Genomic DNA, 20795 nt, shown 5'->3' with positions numbered 1-20795 from the left:
AATATTACAAGCAATAACCATACAAACCAACTATACATTAAAGCAATCTTCAACGATTTCATATCATTTAAATTAAAAAGTAAATTTATAAAAGAACACACACGTGTAAATTTCATCTGCTCTTAAACATGGCCATGCCCCAGATTAGTCCCGCCGAACAGGCAAAATTACAAATGATGCAAGAAATGGAAATCGAAATGATGTCCGATTTATATAATCGCATGACAAATGCTTGTCATAAGAAATGTATACCACCTCGTTATGGAGAAGCTGAATTGGGTAAGAGTTTTGTGCTTATATGTGGTGTTATAAACAAATATTAGTGGCATACAGAAAAATGTATATACAAATTGAAATTTTGCACAAGGATTACTTCATTTTAACTATTACTTGTTGTGGCAGCAGTCTTTGGTCAATGCTCTTTGTTCTACTAATGTAATTTATAGAAATATTGTGGTAAAGTCCAATAACTGAACATTATTTTTTTTTTTTGCTTAATGCCTATCAACAAAGACTGAAAGACTCCAGCTGTATTAATACAACAACATTGAAGTTGTTATTATAAAAAAACAATTCTGTTTAAAATAATTTGTGATAATTGATAATTAAGGTAAAATTAAAAGACTTGTTTGTTTAGATTCCGTTTACAGACGCCAATTTGGTACTTCTCAAAATTAGTCAGTTATATGTTCGAAATGGACTAGCTTAACCAAATCCGGCAGGTCGAAAAATAATTCGTATATTATTATTTGTTCACAATAAACCGGCTGTTAGGAATATGTTTAAGTAAAAAAATATATCTGTTCATACATTAATAACCACAAATTACTATTTCCTCTCCTCTATAAAACAAAATATTTACTTATAATTCTTCTCATTATTTTCAGGCAAAGGTGAAATGGTTTGTATTGATCGCTGCGTAGCCAAATATTTGGATATCCACGAGAAGATTGGCAAAAAACTAACCGCCATGTCTGTACAAGATGAAGAACTAATGAAGAAAATGTCCAATTAATTTATAGTTGTAAACTTGTTTTTTTTTTCATTTAATATTAAATACATACAATTAATTTTAACTGTACATAGCAATATTTGCTAATTTAGTTTGTCGTTGGTTAAACGCTTTTTATTATGTTTTGCTTTCTTCTCGGGGAAAACATGTTTATTAAAACTTATAATACATAAACAGATAATAAATAAACAAAAAAAAAACACAAAAATTCTTATTAATTAAGGGATCCGGCCATAAAATTGAAAAAGTAAAACTAAAAATTAACTAAAATTTGATATATAGCGTGACAGTTCCGGTATTAAAACGGAAATATCCTGAAAGAGAGAAAAACAAAATAAGTGCATTTTTCAGTTTATTCTCAAAGATGTTTTTGAGAGAGTTAAGTTTAAGAGAAGATGAATGAAAGCAATATAAATTTACAGCTTGAAAATAGTTTGTGTGCTTCAATTGTAATATTAATAGTGTATTTTCTTGAATTAGTTTAGAGAGCCATTATTTTATGCTTTTTTACGTTTTAGGTATCTAAAATGTGTATGAAGTTAAAAAAATTGGCACTACTGGCGATGTTTACAAAAAAATAGCGGTAACTTGATGTAGAGTTGACAATTTCGCAATTTTTTGTTTATGCTCAAAAATATAACGGTAGCTTAATTTAGAGATGTCAATTTCGCGATTTTTGTTTGTGTAAAATAAATGTAAATATGTATCTGCATTTAAAAGCATTACTTAATGTTTTAATTCATTAATTTGCATTATTTCTTTTAATTGTTTTTTATTAGTTTTATTAGTTCTTAAACAATTTACCTCTACATCATTTTCTGGACTACTTTCATCGGTGGTATCTAAATCACTGGTCTCAATACTGTTTTCCCAATCGGATAAATCATCATCATCGTCGTCATTGTTATCATTATCATCTAATATATCCTCAATGTTGGATGTATTTGTATGGTCTTTTGTATCACAGAGAATATTACCGTGTTCCTAAAGAAAATTGCAAAATTTCTAAATAAAGGAAAATTTACATTTAAGCCTAGATTACCAAAACAATTATTGGCGCCGGTTTTTTAGTCAGCATTAGTAGCTAAAGATATATTGGATTTCGTGTATGACAAGGTTTTATCAGTTTCGGCACAGCCGTTTTACTATTTTTTTTTAGATTTGAACAAAACCACCAATTTTCGCTTTACTCACCTTTAATTGAATTTTAATTCCTGGCAAATTACACAAGGGATTATCACATATATTTAACATTCTTATAAATTCCAATTCCTTTAACAATTCCTCAGATACGGGCTGATCAATACGATTGCAATTGAGAAAAACATATTGCAGTCGTTTCATGCGCTTCAAGCAGTCGGGTATATTCACTAAATGATTACTTTTTAAATTTAAATGTATAAGATTCCGCAAATCACCCAAACACTCTGGCAAAAAGAAAATTTGATTATTCTCCGCTGTCAGCCAACGTAACTTGCGTAAGCGTTTTAAAGATGAGGGTAGACTTTTCAATTGATTGCCACGAACACCCAAAGTCTCCAAACTGTCACAGTTGCCAAGTTCTACGGGCAACTGCAACAGACCCGTGTTATTGCACCAAAACGTTTCCAATTGGGTCAGTTGGCCAATTTCACGCGGCAGCATGTTTATATTATTGCAGCTTATGTTTAATACTTTTAGATTTGTTAGTTGGCAAATGACCACAGGAAATTCGTTTAATTTATTAAAGTCCAATGTTAGTATTTGCAGACGTGTTAATTGACTGACAAAGTTGGGTAACTAAAACAAACCAAAAAAAAAACGGTTTTATGAACGACAGACATTCTAAGATAACCCAAATAATACTTACCCTTGTTAAATGATTATGATTTAAAAATAATTTAAATATAATATTGCACTTTTCCACTAAATCGGGCACTTCAGGCATCTCGAAACGTGATAAATTTAAGGTAAATGATTTTTTGCACAAGGCATCTTCACAAATCGCCAAAATGTGATTATTACGAAAGAACTCGTACACAATATTCATGATTACGTTGGTTTTTTGTCAATTTCTATGTCTAATATCATAAAATTAATTAATTTTTACTTATCAAATCGACTAAAAATTTATAATTATGTATAAAAATAAAATTCCTTTGTTTTTTATGACTTTTACAATTTATATACAGTTGCAGAATGCAACAAATTTTATTGCTGCAGATATTTTTTTGTTTATTTTTTACTTTTTCTTTTTGACTTGCATTCTGTCTGCTTCTTTATTTACCATTTTTTTTATATTGACTTCTTGACTCTGCAAATTACCATGAAGAGAAGAAGCAGAGTTGTAAATTTAGCTGTTTTCCAGCCGATTTTAGTGCTTTTAACATAACTAAAAATCAAATTTTTGTTTCACTATTTTTAAGTAGTAGGGTTTGTTTTTTTTAATTTATAAAAACCTAACAATATATTTAATATAATCTCAAAATGTAATAATTAAAAATTATTCCATTTTTATTAAAAATATTTATTTGGCAAATTTTTGGAATACTAAATTCGTTTTGGCTTATCAAAAGTTGGCATTACTGCGCAACAGGTTATTATTCTTACACTCTCATTTTTTTCTGATTCTCTTTATATTGCAACTTTTTTACTCTTACTCTGTTGATCTTTCTAATTAACATTTAGGTTAAGATAAGATGTTGAAACTCTAGTAATATTTATAAATAAAAAGTATTTGCGACATTTCTGTGACATCTCTACTATATTCAGGTAGTTATGTTAAGTTCCCAATGCTATTTGGCTACCGATTCGAAACGGTTAAAAAGTAACGGTAACGCTAATTTGGATTATTTCGGTAACGGTAATTCGCTCCGGAACGAGCAGAGTCTTATTCGGTCAAGAAATGTCAACTCAGTGATAGTTTAATCAACCGATAGTTTTTTTTCCCAAGGAAAGAACTGTGACTGTAACGGTATATGATTTTTAGTAGGTATTTTAGGCATAATCGCCATGGGCCACTGCTCAAATTCTCTGTGAAATTCTCTACTATATTGTGAGGAATTTGTAAAAATTTTGAATGGAATTAGATAAATATCAATAAGAGTTAGCGTATCACAAATCAGAACAGTTCAAAGTTAAAATTTTAGCTCAAATTCAATTCCTGCAAAGTTTTGGATTGAATATAAAATCAAGTAATAACACTTCTTATATTTGAATTCAGTATAAGTATATGCATTTATATTTATTTAAAGTTATAAAAAATGTTATAATGGAAAACTACTCTTGTTTTATTCTATTACAAATTTGTATTTTTAATTCAATTAAATAACTATATAATTTTTTTTAATTCAAGTTGTGTTTGCTATTAATTGCCTAAATTTCTAAAAAAGTTTCTTAAAATTAACCTTAAACGATGTAAAGCTATAATGTTCTATTAAACGTGCCAATAGCAAATTGTTGACCATAAAGAAAAAGGCACTTTGAGCGCCTATCCAATAAAATGTATTCCATGTCTTAAACTCCAATAGATAGGCTGGCAAAAGCCATAAGCCTTGGGCCACTAACCATAAAGCAAAATAGGCTGCGCCTTGCAGCCATGTTATTGATTGTAAATTATTGAGACATAAGGGCAATAAGGCCAAATACCAAACAAAATATTGTGACGTCACCACCGAATTGAATGTAACCATAACAAAGGCTAAGGCGAAGATGCAAAAGGGTAAAGTCTGGCGATATTGGCCAAAGGCAAAACTTAGATATAAAATCAATATAAATTGAGGCAACATAATAAGTGATTTTTCCAAGAGGGAGGTTTCCACAGCACCGCCACTTAAGTATTGCATTAAAAAGTACAGGGAAAAGTTGTGTCTAGCATCTTTGCGCACAAAATGATACAGATAAGCTTCGTAAATGTATTGCCAGCCATAGAGACAATAAAAGAAGCCTGTTATTAAAAATAAACTCATAAATGTACCAAATACTAATAACAATTGTTTGCTAGAAGGAAATAATACAATACGTAAAAACTCCTTTAAGGTGCGCACTAAACGCTCCGATAAACAGAGATAAAAGGCTAAACTAAATAGTAGAGGGTAGAGACGTAAATGTATGGCAAAACCATGGGCTAAACCGGCTAATAAAATAAACCAATTGCGTTTATTTTTCCTGGTACAATCCTCCGACTTGGACAGCAGATATATCGTAAGTATGACAAAGAAACTGGAGAAGCTGTCGCCATTACCACGCGTAGATATGATGGCTGTTAAAGGATTGTATAGCCAAAAGCAGGCCGAGATTTTTGCTATCATGGCCGGTCTATTGCGCTCATCAGTATCACCATAATTGGCACTTGTTGTAGATTTATTTGATTTACCATATTTTGTTAGTAGATATTGTACGGCTTTGTTGCACTGCGATTGTAATTCCGCATGGACAATGGCATAGATTAGTATAGCCACTAGCAGGTCAAAGCAGGAGTAAATTATTTTTCCCACACTGGGATGCAAAATCACATTTGGTAATTGCATATAAGCCAATAGGGGACTATAGCGATATGTGTGACGATTAAAGGGAGTATGGCCTTTTAGTATTTGTCTGGCACCATCTGTAACCACCTTATAATCTATATCCGTATAGGGCACCTCCGAGTGTTTATCATGCAATTGTCCATAACATATTAAAGCCAGGCGTATAAAAATTGATATTAATATGTGTATACGAAATGAAAGATTTACTAAATACTCTTTAAATCGTAGCATTTTCACTAATTTGGCCATGTTTGTAAAATTATTTGTAAAAATAAATTGTAAATTGTAACTATGTGTGTTTTCTTTGTTTTATTGCAATTCTATATTGCTTGATTTTCTTTATAATTTTGTTTTCATTTCATGGGCTGCCTTCTGTAGACAGTCTTTAAACAGTTGAAACTCCTTGTCACAGATTTTGTGTTGTACATTCAAGTCCCGACTTACACAGGCCGCATAAACTGTAGCCGTTTCGGCACATTTTCCTAATAGAATTGGATAGTTTCGTAAACGTTGTTTGGCCTTACGTACTGATTCCATCACTCGCGTTTCTTAAATTTGACAGAATCGTCTAGGGCTGGAAATGACACTTCAAAGAAGGCGTCGTACAGGGGCCGTGAGAAGAGCACCAATAATGAGGTGGTGATAAAGGTGATTTGAAAAATTCGGGGATTTCTTTGTACCCAATTACGTTTGGGCAATTGGGCGGTGCGTTTACGTTGTGTGGCTTGTTGTTTTAGAATATCTTGCAATTCTTGTGATGGTTTATAAGGCGGCGTGGAAGGATTTGGCATTATATACTAAAAATAAGAAGAGAATGGAAATATAATATTAATTTCACAATATTTATAATTCCACACCTCTTTTAATGCAGGTTCTTAATTATCATTGATTATCTTTACCTCTTTAACAATGACGTTTAACGTTTTCCTTTGGCTTTTTCCTCTTCAATCGACTTTTCACTTTGTTTATAGGGACGTTCCAAGTCAATGCCTGAACAACATAAAGATGTTTTGTGCCACTTTAAGCAGCACTGTCGCATCTGCTCCAAAACCTCCCAACACTTGTCTTCCTGATAATTATTTTCTAGTGGACACAAGCAATTATATAATAATTCAAATTTACAAGAACTTATTTGCAAATAATCAACCAACTTACCCTTTAAACAAGCTTGAATTCTACAGGCATTCGCTTTGCAAGGATCTTTTTTGGTATTATATTGGGACATAAATTGGTTCGACAATTAACCGACAGAAAAAAAAACTGTGCTAAATTTTCTGCATGCAAACTACAATGTGAACGGAAAATGTGAGAAGAGAAAATGGACAATAAGAAAACACGGAAAAAAAATTAACGAAACAAACAGCTGGGCAAATGTCAATAGTGATGACGAAAATTGGGGTTGTTAATCGAAGTAATCGAGTTTTTGAAAGAAATCAAGATTAAAAAGTTATTTTTGGAAAATTGTGCTAAATCTGCAATTTATACTGGATATTGGGAAATAATCTACTCAGATTCGCTGAAAAGATTATATATCAAATGTTTTTTTACTTATTATTTATAGCAATGTTTTTTTCACAATTTTCTGAGTGGCATTTTTAAAGAAGATAATTAAATTAAGCATACATTTTAATGGATGTCTAATTTAATTATGTTTAATGATATGTTTGCGTTTCTGATATTGTTGATTCAATTAAATTGGTAAATATTTACATATTTCTTCTTTTATAGAAGAAATTTAAAATAAATTTTTGATTATTTTGATTTAAGCATATTTTATATATACTCGTCAAATGGATACTCGTTTGCCTATTTCTAGTATACTCACATCTGTCAAACAACAAATTCCTATTAATCCGGCATCACTCATTAAGCACGCCAAGTCAGATTTTTTTCTATCAGTTCTTTACGTGAAAAAAATTTATTGGAAAATAACTTTTTATTTTTATACAAAAAATGATACGATTTTTTTAAATATAAAAAATGTATTTAGTTGATAACTAACAAAAGTTTTATTTTTAACAAGGAATTAGTTAATACAGTGCCCGTTGGAATATCTTAGAATAATTCTCAATAAGAAAAATAGGTGAAATAGAGACAAGCAAAAGCCATCTTTTGCAACTGTCATAGAGATTTTTAGAACACAACAACACAAAGCGTTTAGGTGATAAAAAAAGGAAACATTTAGGAAATTAGAAGAACAAAAAAAACAAAAGTGAATTGTGCAAACATTTTGCATTAGGCAATAAAAAAGTAAAAAAAAAAAACACTAAAGTTGCAAAAATGCCATCGAAAAAGAAAAAATATAATGCACGTTTTCCAGCGGTAAGTTTATTTGTTTTTTCTATAAAATATTCATAAAAGAAGAATTGATAAAACAAACAATCTAAAAAATGAATTATAACAAAAAAACAAGGCTAATGATAAACAAACATACAATATAAAGCAAAATGAAAAAGTAAACGCATTTTTTTGAGTATTTCATAAACATCAATATAAATAATAACATAACATTTACAAATTAAACTGTTAAATAGTGTCCATATATATACAGAATATTTTTGTATGTTATTAATACCACTGTTATTTTCTATTTATTTACAGGGTCGTATCAAAAAAATTATGCAAAGTGATGAGGAAGTTGGAAAAGTTGCCCAAGCTGTACCAATTATAATTTATATCCTTTTTAATCAACAAAAAAAAATTTAGTTTGAATGTTTTATGAACTCCAGAAATTAGTATTCATATTTTGTTGTGAATGTACACAGTGGTACCGATTGAAAAATAAATGGTAATGAATATTGAATTTGTAAACGGCTAAACTCTAGTTTATGGGCGACACTTCGGATCATTACCAAATTTGTACCAGGTGTACATCCTTTTATGTTGAACATAACGGTATATTTTGTTTTTGTCACTATTCCATATTTCCCGAGATATGATCCTGCAAATTTCGAATATTTTATGCGAAACCGGTGTTCGATATAGTATAGAGTTTAAAACCATTTGGTCCGCCCGTAGGCCCGCTATTAAGAAAACTATTTTATGCTCACAGTGGTTTAGAAACTTTTTTTTGTGGTTTGGGTATCTCGGGAACTATTAAGAGATGTAACGGTGCCCAGTGGGTGGCCTCTCAAAGTTTATTATTTCGGGTCTCACATTTTTTTAAAAAAAATCATTTATGATCCGAATGCGCTAAAATATGTAGGTTATCTCTTCCAGATTAAGAGATATTTAGGTTTATTTTTTTTTAAATTTTGTACGATTTTTTTTTTCGTTTTTCAGATATGGTCGTCCTCATAAATGTTTTTAATATTTTTCTTAAAACATAACTCTTTTTGTACCTTTGTAGCTTCGAATTTCAATATTTGTTACCATATTATTATTAATTGGACCAAGTGTGTGGCGTTTAAAAAAAAATTATTTCGTTTCTTTATACCTAATTCCAAATATTTTTTATTACATTTTTACCATTTATTTCTATATGGTTTCCTTGACTGTATACTTTAAATCGGGTCCCTTGATCCCCAATTTCTTTTCACCATGTTTACCTAGGACATTAGAGCTATTCGTTGAATCGCTGCTGACAAAAACCCTAAAAATAACCAACTCTCGAAATGCCAAGACACTGTCGACATCCCACATGAAGCAGTGTATTATGTCGGAACAGCGTTTCGATTTTCTGCGTGAACTGGTGCGAAGTATACCAGATATAAGCGTTGCCGAAGAAGCCGCCAATTACAATGAAGAGGATAATCAAAGTTCACCGGAAGAACAATATCCTGATTCGGATACACCGTACGATTTAAGTATGCCCTCAACATCGGTAAGAGCTGGACGACAACAACATAATACAATGGCCTCAAATGGCCACAATGGAGGAGGACACCATACACAGCCACAGCAGCAGCCACATCATGAGTATCAAAGAAATTATTTAAAACGATCGATTAGTTCGAATCCCAGCTCGGTTATAAGACATACAACAACGGTGGGCCAGACAAATGTTGATTGTTTGCCAGCCAAATTAGCACGTTCCGATTCAACACCAGTTCCTCACCAGTTGTCAACGGCATCGTCAATAGCAACAGTACAACAACAACACCAACAACATCCCCGACTGAAACATCAACCATACTCAATGCCGACGCATTTGGAGAACAATAATAAACCAAATACCCATACCCCTCTAAAACAGTTACGAACACCCTCGCAACCGACTGCCATACCTGCGCCTATTGTTAACATCGATTATTGCAGTAAGCCAGTAGTTAAAATAGACTATAGTAATTTGCCTATAGGTGGGGTAACCGCAGTCAAATCAGTGGCTACACCATTGAGTGCACCTGCCAATATAGCTAGTATGTCTGGCAACAATACGGCCTTTCATTTCTCAGCCGAACCAGTCATCAATATAGATCTTTCCAATATTGTGGGATCAGCAGCAACTGCTGGGCCCAGCATGGCCACCATAAGTATTGGTACACCGACTTTGCCGCCGCCACCAAAACCACCATCTACAACATTGACAGCAGCATCATCGCTAACATCAGCACCATCATCATCATCATCACTAATTAATAAAACAAAACCTTCATCAGCTAAAACAGCTGTTGTTGATCAACAATCTCGTAATTCCAAAGCTGCAATGGCGGAGCCATTCAATTCTTCTTCAAGCAACAAGTCAGCAGCTTTAGCTGCTGCTGTTGCTGCCGCCTCAACCATGACAACAACGATTTCAACATCAAAAAGCGAATCATATTTGGACATGGATGAAGATTATGACAACATTTAAAAAACAAAAAATTAAATGATCAGAAAACAAAATATGCATTCATTTAACATACAATCCCAAGGTAATTTTAAGTTATAACTAAAAAATTTTCTCTTATTTTATACATACGACCCCTTCTTTCTATATTTTACTTGATTTTTTCCATTGTTCTTTTATTTCTTTCGAACTATTTGACATTTTTTTTTATATTTATTTCCTTGTTTAGCAAGGATATAAACGATTTTAAATTGTATGTTATTTAAATATTGTAAAAACAAAAATAAACAAAAAATATTAAATTGTAATCGTTTTAATTGGGGTTAAAGGAATAGTTGTATGTGCTATGGGAGTCATTAGAGGTTCAAATATAGCTGATGGGAATAAAAATGATTTTAAAATATGAACTGACCTAATTTCTCAGACAGAAATATGGTCAGTAACTGGCTTAATTTCTCAGACAGAAATATGGTCAGTAACAGGCTTAATTTCTAGACAGAAGTATGGAGAGTAACTGGCTTAATTTCTAGACAGAAATATGGCCAGTAACTGGCTTAATTTCTAGACAGAAATATGGCCAGTAACTGGCTTAATTTCTAGACAGAAATATGGCCAGTAACTGGCTTAATTTCTAGACAGAAATATGGCCAGTAACTGGCTTAATTTCTAGACAGAAATATGGCCAGTAACTGGCTTAATTTCTAGACAGAAATATGGCCAGTAACTGGCTTAATTTCTAGACAGAAATATGGCCAGTAACTGGCTTAATTTCTAGACAGAAATATGGCCAGTAACTGGCTTAATTTCTAGACAGAAATATGGCCAGTAACTGGCTTAATTTCTAGACAGAAATATGGCCAGTAACTGGCTTAATTTCTAGACAGAAATATGGTCAGTAACTGGCTTAATTTCTAGACAGAAATATGGCCAGTAACTGGCTTAATTTCTAGACAGAAATATGTCCAGTAACTGGCTTAATTTCTAGACAGAAATATGGCCAGTAACTGGCTTAATTTCTAGACAGAAATATGGCCAGTAACTGGCTTAATTTCTAGACAGAAATATGGCCAGTAACTGGCTTAATTTCTAGACAGAAATATGGCCAGTAACTGGCTTAATTTCTAGACAGAAATATGGCCAGTAACTGGCTTAATTTCTAGACAGAAATATGGCCAGTAACTGGCTTAATTTCTAGACAGAAATATGGCCAGTAACTGGCTTAATTTCTAGACAGAAATATGACCAGTAACTGGCTTAATTTCTAGACAGAGATATGGCCAGTAACTGGCTTAATTTCTAGACAGAGATATGGCCAGTAACTGGCTTAATTTCTAGACAGAGATATGGCCAGTAACTGTCTTAATTTCTAGACAGAGATATGGCCAGTAACTGGCTTAATTTCTAGACAGAGATATGGCCAGTAACTGGCTTAATTTCTAGACAGAAATATGGCCAGTAACTGGCTTAATTTCTAGACAGAAATATGGCCAGTAACTGGCCTCATTGCTAGATAGAAATATGGCCTCATTTCTAGATCGAATTATTAAAAATAAAAACAATTTTATAATTATTTTTAAAAATTTGCTTTATTATTTTTTTTTATTTTAATTTTTTCAAAAATATATATATTTTTTTTAATTGTTTTCTTTTTAATTTTTTGTATGTCCTTTGATTTTTTTTAAATAAATTTATTTAGGGATTTTTTTTTTAAATCGTGTTCTCATTTTCTCTTTTTAAAACATATTGAGCGACTTTTTTTCATTTGCGGACATTATTATTTGTGTGTGTAATTGCGGTGTGTTTTTTTTTTGTAATATAAAATGTCTAAAACAAAAATCTAACAAAATACAATCAATAGAATATAATAGTATATATAAAGTTTTGTGTAAAGTCTGAAACAAAATAATCATCACTAAAAGGGGTCTGGTCATTTAAAATGGTAAAACTTTTTTTGCTCACGGTTCGGTGTCAGTTTGTACTTTGTTTTTTTTTTTCTTTTTTCTAATAATTTTTTTTTTATTTGTTATTTTGTAAAAACGACGGTATTTTTTTCATCATATGATTTGTAATTTAGATTAAATGCTGCTTGCTTTTGTTGTTTTGCTGTTGTTTATACTTATGTCAACTTCAATCTTCGGGTACTTTCCATTGCAATTGTTTGCCACGATCGTAGAGATTTTTCAAGGCGGCAGTGAATTTCTTTTCAGCTTGCAATTGTAAATAGTGTTTGTACAGCTGTAGAGTGGTGCGAGCATCTTCCACAGAATCATGGGTCTCGGATTGTATTTTGGTGCCGAGAAAATGCCAAGCTAAAAATCTTAAAGACACCATACGATGGTGAGGCAAATGGAACAAGTGAACAGTGTCAATAATTTGCTCGGAAGGTACATAAATGTTGATGACTCTTAATTAAGGAAAAAGCAATCAATATTTGTTTTGTCAATAAAATAAAGTGAAAAGAATACAAACCGGAAATCATTTTTTAGGCCATGGCCCACAAATAAAACACCCACATCTACTAAATATTTAAGTTTTTGATATGAATTCTTGAGGGCCGTCAAACGTTTGCTGCTGAAATTTGCATCCAAGTCGCCCGGTTTAATGCCCGAGAACTGTGTTAAATAATCCACAACTTTTTCTTGGGTTGATATGTAATCATCCATAAAGGGTATACCTTCATCGGGACCTTGTCTATATTTAATTAAATTAAACAAACACAAAATGGGGGGGGGAAGTGGCATGATAAAAACAATTAATAAAGTTTGTTTTTTGGTAATGTAATGTCCAGCTTACCCACGTATACATGAAATACGCGCAACGCTCATGTGACATGGTTTTATGGTTGCTGTTTTGCCATCCGGACGTATTTCATTCTCTTCGGGATTTAGGGTGACAAACTCAGCATCCATAGCAACCAAATCACCAGCCTGCGGCATTTCATTCGCTTGCAATGGTTTAAATAATGTATCAGCAGGATTTAGTGGATGTGCAGGATTAACAATATCCTGAAAAGAATATTTTTTGGTTTGTGTATTATATACATAAATACATTATTTAAACTCATTTTGTATTTGTTATTGCCAAACTAAAAGACAAAGATAATTGAGTATAAAAAAAGAAAACATATTACTTTTATAAAGGGATTAAATAGAGGCTGTGGTTCATTGTGTGGTATTTCAAAATCTTCGGAAAATATACCCTCATATTCAGATTTCTCTGAATTTATACTACTGTAAAATAACACACAAGGCACTTTCCAATCTAAGGTAAACCATACAGATTCCTGATTTGATACCGGTGAAATGCTAAAGAAATATATAATAAAATTATGCATTAAATAGTGTAGCTTAAATTACATTAGAAATATTACCTGAAATCATTAAATATATACCACTGTTCCTGATCTTCGCCAAAGCTACCACTGCCTGTTTTCATGGTATGATACTTTTTGCTGACATTTATCAAAGAAACCAAATTCTTTTGACTGCCATCGTCAATTTGACAAACCACGGCATGTAGAGCATATTCCCGAAACGTTTCATTGGTATTTAAAGCTAAACAAGAAATATTTTATGAAATGTAAATAATATTTATCAAATCCTTAACATACATTTAGCAGTTGAGGCTTGTTCCTGGTTAGTAGCTTGTATCCCTAAAGCAGCCTCCGCAATCTTGCCATTATCGGTCTTGGTATTGCTATTGTCTGTTTGCACGCTAAGTTCACCCTGCTCATTGATAGCCATAGAGAATGACAGTGGAAACCAGGAGTTTTGTCTACCACTGGGTGAAATATTTGTGGTCTGGCTTGTAGAAGTCACTGTGGGTGACTTGCGGTCGGGATGAACAAAATGACAATCGCTGCGAGAACAATTTGTGCCATAACGACAAGGTTTATTGGTATTCAAAGTGGCCGGGCTCTCAGACATGGTAGGATTGTTGTTGCGATTCAATTGTTTGCGCAAGAATGTTAAATCTTTTTCATTATTTAGGCCACAATTAACGGTTAGTAGTTGAGGAAGTCCAGTTACCTAAAATTAAAGTTATTTAGTTTCAAAAGGTCTATAAATACTGCAGATAGCCCTCAATATGTTGTTTAAATTATTGGGAATTGTATACCTTAACTGTTTGTTTGGAGGGCGAAAACTTTTTACAATTTTCACAAAACGCTTGTATGCCCTTCTCGCAGCCCAATGAACCCTTGAGTATGCTGCCAAAATTCATAAATTCTGGCGTTTCTTTAGCTGTTGGTGGATACGTCAGATTACAGGTCAATAAAATGCTGTGTTTTGATTTCTCCTCATTACACTTGAGGCAACGATTGATGCTGATTTGTTTGGTACCAAAAAGGCGGCTAATTTCCGTTTCCTCATTTATTTTACTACGTTCACGCTCATCTTCGCGGTTGGTTTCATCTAAAGTATAAACAAACAAGTAATTTGTATTGTAACATAAAGTTTATTCCAAAAAAAAAATGTAAAAAAACTTTTGTTTTAACAACAATTTTTATATACGTGTAGCATGCTTACCCTGTTTAACATCGATTGCTTGGAATATATCAGCACCAGTTTTAGTTAAATCAGCATTTGATTCATCTGGATACGATATAAACTGTTGTTTGCCTAGAAACGTATAAGAAAGAATAATAAAAAAAAGTAAGAATTTAATTCCAATATGAAGAACAATTAGAAAAAGTTAACAAAAATATTTACCATAACTATGGCCCACAAATTGTACACCACAAACATGGCTATTTTTATGAGAATCCAAATTTTCATAATGCATTTGATGCAAAATGAAACGATTCCAATTCTAAGAAATAAAACACAACATAAAAAACATAAAATCGTAAAACATTTAAAGCGTTTTCTTTTCAGATAAAAATAATGTGCCCTTCACTCAAACAAGTTAAATTTTGTTTAAAAGGCAACATTTTTCTTTAGAAAAGCACACGCCCTTAGATTTCACCAACCTGTATTAAACTAATTAAATTAATATTTGATGATCTATCGGATAAAATAAGACCCAGAGCAGAAGCTTCGGGTACAGTACGAAAAGATCTTAAGAAATTGCTGGCCTGGCAAGGTGATGAAGCTGCAATAAATCCACATTAAAATAGTTCCCAAATTGTTTCTCATTAAAAATATTATACTCACCGCTACTTTTATCCAACATATAGAACAGAAAACCCAATTCACAAGATAAACAAAACTCCTTGGCACAACTATGATTCAATAATTTCTGGCGCAACGGTTCAATGAAATATAAAATCTGCAACATTGCATTACAATATGAATTTGGCAATGTAGCCTCGAGGCCGGCAAAACATGTTTGATTGTGTTGCTCAAAATCAAAATCTTGTGTACCCAATTTCGTATATTTTAACTCGACTTTGCGATAACGTCTGGGTATTATCTTAACCCCCGAATCGGAGGATTTGACAGCATTATTAAGACCATTACCACTGCCCGACACCATGCCTGCCCCATTCTCCAAAACGTAGGGTATTTGATTACGTCTTAAGGTGCGCGGATTGGGCGAATAGCCTATGGGTCCTTGCATTTTCATATTATTCAAAACATCTTGTTCGATGGGTTTGGGCCGGCGATATTGATAGCGCAGCAATTCTGTGGGCCAGTCGGAGAACCAACGTGAACCTGTTACCAAATGCGGCAATACTATAGAAGACAGAGGGAATGTGGTGTCCGTTATGGGTACTATGGGCAACTGGGGCACCGGATCGGCAAATTCCGTATCTCGCGAAAAGCTATTGAATTGCGGCTGGGGGCTATTAACGGCTGCTATGATACTAATGTGACCGGATTGATCACCAAACGCCATAACTTGGGACGAAGAACTGACGTCAAAGCTTAACAAACACTGGCTGCCCGAGGTATTCATCTGATACATGGACACACGCGGTTCACTTAACTCCACCGTATCGACCAATTGCACCTGACCATAGCTAGAAACGACCGCCAAACGAGAAGCTTGCGAGGGTAAAAACTTTATAAGTTGTGGATCGATGAGAACTTGTATGGGTGATACCAGACGCAACATGCGCAAATCGTAGACCATTAGAAAACGATCAACCGCTAAAGTTCCTTGACGTCCACTATAGCCACATGATATTAGATAATTGCCTTGCACATCAAAATCAGATAAACTGCCAGTATGGGTCTTGATGGTGTGTTCGATATGGAGAGAATTTAAGTCGCGCAAAGTAACGGTACCGTAGGGATCACCGGCGAAGAGAAAACGTGAATTTTGACGCAATACCGTGCAGCCAGCTGAACCAACATGTTCCTTTGTGAGAGAAAAGAAATTATAGAAAATATAAAATGATAAACAACTTTAAGAAACCGCAGCAAGGTGCCGATTCTTATATACCCTTCACCAAATAATACTTTAAGATAAAGATAGAAAACTATTTTTGTTAAAATTTTTTTAGGTGAAACAAAATTTTGGCTAAAAAAAATTTTCGGTTAATTTAAAAAAAAAAAAAAAAATTATGATGAAAAAAAATTATGACGAAAAAAAGTTTTTGGTGAATGATGAAAAAAACATGGTGAAAAAAATTGTTTGTAAACATTTTTTTGGCGACCCCATCTTTATTGATACAAATTGCTGAAAAATAGTCAAAAACCATCGACTACTTAGATTCATCCACCTATTTTTCACCAAAATTTTTTTCCCCACTATTTTTTTTCAAAATTTATTCAATTTTTGAATGGTTTCTATAGAAAAATACAAGATTTTCTTTAGAAAAATACAAGATTTTCTATAGAAAAATACAAGATTTTCTATAGAAAAATACAAGATTTTCTATAGAAAAATACAAGATTTTCTATAGAAAAATACAAGATTTTCTATAGAAAAATACAAGATTTTCTATAGAAAAATACAAGATTTTCTATAGAAAAATACAAGATTTTCTATAGAAAAATACAAGATTTTCTATAGAAAAATACAAGATTTTCTATAGAAAAATACAAGATTTTCTATAGAAAAATACAAGATTTTCTATAGAAAAATACAAGATTTTCTATAGAAAAATACAAGATTTTCTATAGAAAAATACAAGATTTTCTATAGAAAAATACAAGATTTTCTATAGAAAAATACAAGATTTTCTATAGAAAAATACAATATTTTCTATAGAAAAATACAAGATTTTCTATAGAAAAATACAAGATTTTCTATAGAAAAATACAAGATTTTCTATAGAAAAATACAAGATTTTCTATAGAAAAATACAAGATTTTCTATAGAGAAAACAAACAAGATTTTCTAATGAAAACACAAGCAAGATTTTCTTGCTTCCAATATGCGAATATGTACTATTTTATTCCCTAAAGAAAATCTTGTGGTTAACCGTAATACAAGGTTTTCTATAGCGAATACTATTTAACACAATATTTTCTATACAAAATACTGTTTTACTCAAGAAAAAACGAATAAAGAAATTTGAAATTTGTCCTGTTACATGAAATACTGAAAAATGTTTGAAAGCTTCAAATGATTCGGGTGAATACTACGGTACTTTTGGATATGAAAATATATCAACAAATATACGATTATATCATCTTTTCAATCCATATTTCCAATTAGAAAAAAAAACACTCACCAAATTAGTTTCCTTTAAAGTCCTTAAATCAAAATCGATCAGTTCATCTTGCAAACCGGCCATAATCAAACGATGCGGTGACAACTGTTGCATGCAAACCATTTCGGACATATTTTTCGATTTATGTGTATATTTTGGAATGCCACGTCGTATTTGATGTCTTAAAGACGTTTGCGTTAATGCTAATATGCCCGATTCTATGGTGGTAATTTGACGCACTATATCTGAGGGATGAACCTGAAAGGATGTGTACTTTTGCAGATTACTGCTAAAATAAGAGGTGACATGACCCTGTTAAATCCAGAAAAATTAATTAAATTATGTTCTTTAGTTAAAGCTTAAATTAATGTCAACATTACCCCTTGATTGCCCATCCATAAAAGCTCTTCATAGTTATCGAATGCCAACGCAGATACACCAAAATTCTCGCCACCGTCTGCCAAAATGGGCACCAGTTCCATGTAGTCCGCATCACCGGAACCCAAATTAAAGCCGGGAAAATTGGGTGAATAGTGATTATTGCTACGTTGGCCACCACCATCATACACATCTAAGAGGTAGACATAAAAAACACCATTATTAACATCAAAGTTTACAATTCAATTTCTCTTTTCAATTTCATATTTTACACTAGACTCACTTAGCATGTCATCTGCTGGTGGCCCGATTGTATCGGCACCACAATACACATAATCCATAACGTTATTATTTTCCTTTTAATTATGTATATTTTTTTATTTTGATTTTTTACTTTTTAATATTTTTTTTATATATTTTTTTTGATAGATTCATGGAGTCTTCTTTGTTTGTTTGTGTCGCAATTTTTCTTGTACTTCTGTTGTTACTTGCATTCGTATTATGGTAACTTTCCCTTGGTATGGTATGAGTGTACTTCCAAAGAACAAAAAATAAATATAAAATTTGTCTTGTTTTTCTTTTTCTTCTTTGTTTTTTACTTTCGTTTGAATATACTAAGAAAAATAAATTTATGTTTATTTTCGTTTAGACGTTTAATTGAAACAAAGAAAATACACCAAAATTATATTTTTTATGATTTCACTTTAAAAGTATTTAGTTATATTTCACTTTAAGTATTTTTTAAAAGTATTTCACATTTAATGTATTTTTTGCGTCGAAAATTGCTTGTGTTTCAAGACAAAACAAACAAACAAATGTAATTCTGCTCTGTTTGTTTTCCACAAAAAAATGACTCTACGACAGAAAACAACTTCAAGCAGTTACTTCACACAAACACATGTAATCCTTATACGCATGATTCAAGCGCTCCTCCTAGGTCATCGGTAAACTTCAAGCACTTATAGGAATTTTACATTGGCTGCTTGATAGCCGCTTGACAAGCAGATATTTTTTTACGCTGTCTTCCAATCGTGGAAAGTTCGATAATTTTCTTTTTCTTGGCTCAAGTATTGCCAGACTAAAAATGTAAGCACAATTTATCTGCCTTTGTTATTGTTTGTCATATTAAATATATTATGAATCATGCTGTTGTTATAGATAACAAATTGTTTAGATTAGATTGTTTAAATAGAACACCCTGTTGCTTTATATTGACAATTTCATTATTTCTGCAACTTTTTTTCCATAAATTGAGTCACTTTTTAAATACTTTGTTTAAAAAAAATAAAAAATGCCTTGTGTGGAAGAAACTCCCAAAGAAGTTGATGTGGCTTTGCAAATTTTGGATATTGTAACGCCCCGTATCAATGTCACCAGTGAAACAGATTCTGCAGTGGTTAGAGAAACCACCCAAACAGACCATTTAAATAAGCGTTTGTTGAAAACCTTCCTAGAACGTATCAATGTTATGGTTGAGGTACCCACAAACACCACTGCTGAGGATGATAATTCTCAAGAGTTTGAAGATTAATCAATTATTTATTAAGTATTATTTTCTATTTTAATAAAAAAAAAATGAAACTAAAATCTAGTTATAATCTATAAATGTGTAATGTTAAAACATGAAAATTCTCTTATAAGTTTATGGGTGTTTTAAAAAGGGTGGAGTGTTTTTTGGGGAAACTAAATTAAATGCGACGTCGCTTATTGCTTTGTATAGGCGGTGGTGTAGTTGAAGGACTACTGGACTCCAAAGACATTGAACCCCTTGTACGTTTGGGCGTTCTCTTAGGCACCTCAGTTAGTTTGGAGGCTAGTTTTTTGTCCAACTCCTTTGAATTAATGAAGCTTGATGAAGATGTTTTAGATTGTGAGTTCGATGATTTATCTGGAATAAGATTTTTTATAAAAATAACCAAAATATATGTAAAAAATATCTCTGTTTACCTTTGCTGGTGGTATTATCAGTAACCACTGCTATAATAGAGGGTGGACCCTCTGTACTTTGTCGGCTTTCCTCACTGGCTGCACGTTTTTTCGATAACAATGAGGAAAATTCAGCTTCTGGCAGTGAAAATTCCCTTTCTTCATTAGGGAATGGCAGAGGTTCCAAATCTTCTAGGGCTTCCAGATTATACATGGTTCTTAAGTGCACCCATATACTTTCGGTGGTATAGTCACGATTTAGACTTCTGGACAGACGATCTGTTATACAGGCTATGTAAAAGTGTTTGTTGACTCCTACCGGCTTTAACCCACCCATGGCATAAAATAATTGTATTTCCTCTTCTGCTGTCCATTCGTGGTCCGCCGAGGCCAGTAAACTTTTTTCTCGGGCCGTCATAGTCATGTTAAAAACAATGGTGAAATATTTTTTTATATAAAGACAAAGCGCGTTCTTGGAAAATTTTTCCTACTTTCAGTACATGTTGTATTTTTATTATCTCTGAGATAATAAAAAGCTGCCAGATTGGCAACTTTATACTCTTCCCGCTCATCTGGTTCATGGCAAAAAAACAAAACAAA

General features: G+C 32.4%; 9 protein-coding genes across 9 annotated transcripts; 2 read left to right on the top strand and 7 right to left on the bottom strand.

The window, feature by feature from the left end:
* The first annotated feature begins 2 nt into the window (after window positions 1-2).
* Tim10 (translocase of inner membrane 10) lies at window positions 3-1220 on the top strand. The gene is made up of 2 exons (XM_065512182.1): window positions 3-279; window positions 888-1220. Exons 1-2 carry the CDS (start codon window positions 129-131, stop codon window positions 1013-1015), a joined length of 279 nt encoding a protein of 92 aa, XP_065368254.1. The 5' UTR covers window positions 3-128; the 3' UTR covers window positions 1016-1220.
* LOC135960792 (uncharacterized) lies at window positions 1067-3282 on the bottom strand. The gene is made up of 4 exons (XM_065512180.1): window positions 2862-3282; window positions 2207-2791; window positions 1817-1996; window positions 1067-1326 (listed from the first exon to the last, which is right to left on the bottom strand). Exons 1-4 carry the CDS (start codon window positions 3039-3041, stop codon window positions 1273-1275), a joined length of 999 nt encoding a protein of 332 aa, XP_065368252.1. The 5' UTR covers window positions 3042-3282; the 3' UTR covers window positions 1067-1272.
* A 913-nt stretch (window positions 3283-4195) lies between these two features.
* On the bottom strand, window positions 4196-5769 carry PIG-M (Phosphatidylinositol glycan anchor biosynthesis class M). The gene has a single exon (XM_065511367.1). It carries the CDS (start codon window positions 5767-5769, stop codon window positions 4375-4377), a length of 1395 nt encoding a protein of 464 aa, XP_065367439.1. The 3' UTR covers window positions 4196-4374.
* A 41-nt stretch (window positions 5770-5810) lies between these two features.
* LOC135960146 (uncharacterized) lies at window positions 5811-6057 on the bottom strand. The gene has a single exon (XM_065511371.1). The coding sequence runs from the start codon at window positions 6055-6057 to the stop codon at window positions 5860-5862; it is 198 nt and encodes a 65-aa protein (XP_065367443.1). The 3' UTR covers window positions 5811-5859.
* Window positions 5811-6311, bottom strand: LOC135960144 (uncharacterized). Its single transcript, XM_065511369.1, has one exon. It carries the CDS (start codon window positions 6309-6311, stop codon window positions 6057-6059), a length of 255 nt encoding a protein of 84 aa, XP_065367441.1. The 3' UTR covers window positions 5811-6056.
* Window positions 6312-6436: 125 nt separating this feature from the next.
* Window positions 6437-6827, bottom strand: LOC135960145 (cx9C motif-containing protein 4). The gene is made up of 2 exons (XM_065511370.1): window positions 6676-6827; window positions 6437-6603 (listed from the first exon to the last, which is right to left on the bottom strand). Exons 1-2 carry the CDS (start codon window positions 6743-6745, stop codon window positions 6437-6439), a joined length of 237 nt encoding a protein of 78 aa, XP_065367442.1. The 5' UTR covers window positions 6746-6827.
* A 547-nt stretch (window positions 6828-7374) lies between these two features.
* Window positions 7375-10590, top strand: NC2alpha (negative cofactor 2 alpha). Its single transcript, XM_065513078.1, has 3 exons — window positions 7375-7842; window positions 8122-8194; window positions 9069-10590. Exons 1-3 carry the CDS (start codon window positions 7801-7803, stop codon window positions 10310-10312), a joined length of 1359 nt encoding a protein of 452 aa, XP_065369150.1. The 5' UTR covers window positions 7375-7800; the 3' UTR covers window positions 10313-10590.
* Window positions 10591-11847: 1257 nt separating this feature from the next.
* PAN2 (PAN2-PAN3 deadenylation complex catalytic subunit PAN2) lies at window positions 11848-18890 on the bottom strand. Its single transcript, XM_065512420.1, has 14 exons — window positions 18553-18890; window positions 18272-18462; window positions 17913-18203; window positions 15442-16591; window positions 15258-15379; window positions 14998-15097; window positions 14815-14907; window positions 14405-14700; window positions 13899-14316; window positions 13659-13842; window positions 13419-13593; window positions 13082-13293; window positions 12758-12979; window positions 11848-12692 (listed from the first exon to the last, which is right to left on the bottom strand). The coding sequence occupies exons 1-14, from the start codon at window positions 18608-18610 to the stop codon at window positions 12416-12418; spliced, it is 3789 nt and encodes a 1262-aa protein (XP_065368492.1). The 5' UTR covers window positions 18611-18890; the 3' UTR covers window positions 11848-12415.
* Window positions 18891-19788: 898 nt separating this feature from the next.
* On the bottom strand, window positions 19789-20638 carry MrgBP (MRG/MORF4L binding protein). The gene is made up of 2 exons (XM_065512422.1): window positions 20217-20638; window positions 19789-20157 (listed from the first exon to the last, which is right to left on the bottom strand). The coding sequence occupies exons 1-2, from the start codon at window positions 20617-20619 to the stop codon at window positions 19958-19960; spliced, it is 603 nt and encodes a 200-aa protein (XP_065368494.1). The 5' UTR covers window positions 20620-20638; the 3' UTR covers window positions 19789-19957.
* Between the last annotated feature and the right edge of the window lie 157 nt (window positions 20639-20795).

The sequence above is a fragment of the Calliphora vicina genome, chromosome 5 (genome assembly GCF_958450345.1).
Source record: "Calliphora vicina chromosome 5, idCalVici1.1, whole genome shotgun sequence".
NCBI lineage: Eukaryota > Metazoa > Arthropoda > Insecta > Diptera > Calliphoridae > Calliphora > Calliphora vicina.
Note: the sequence above shows the minus strand (reverse complement) of the source record. Positions and strands in the feature narration are given on the sequence as shown.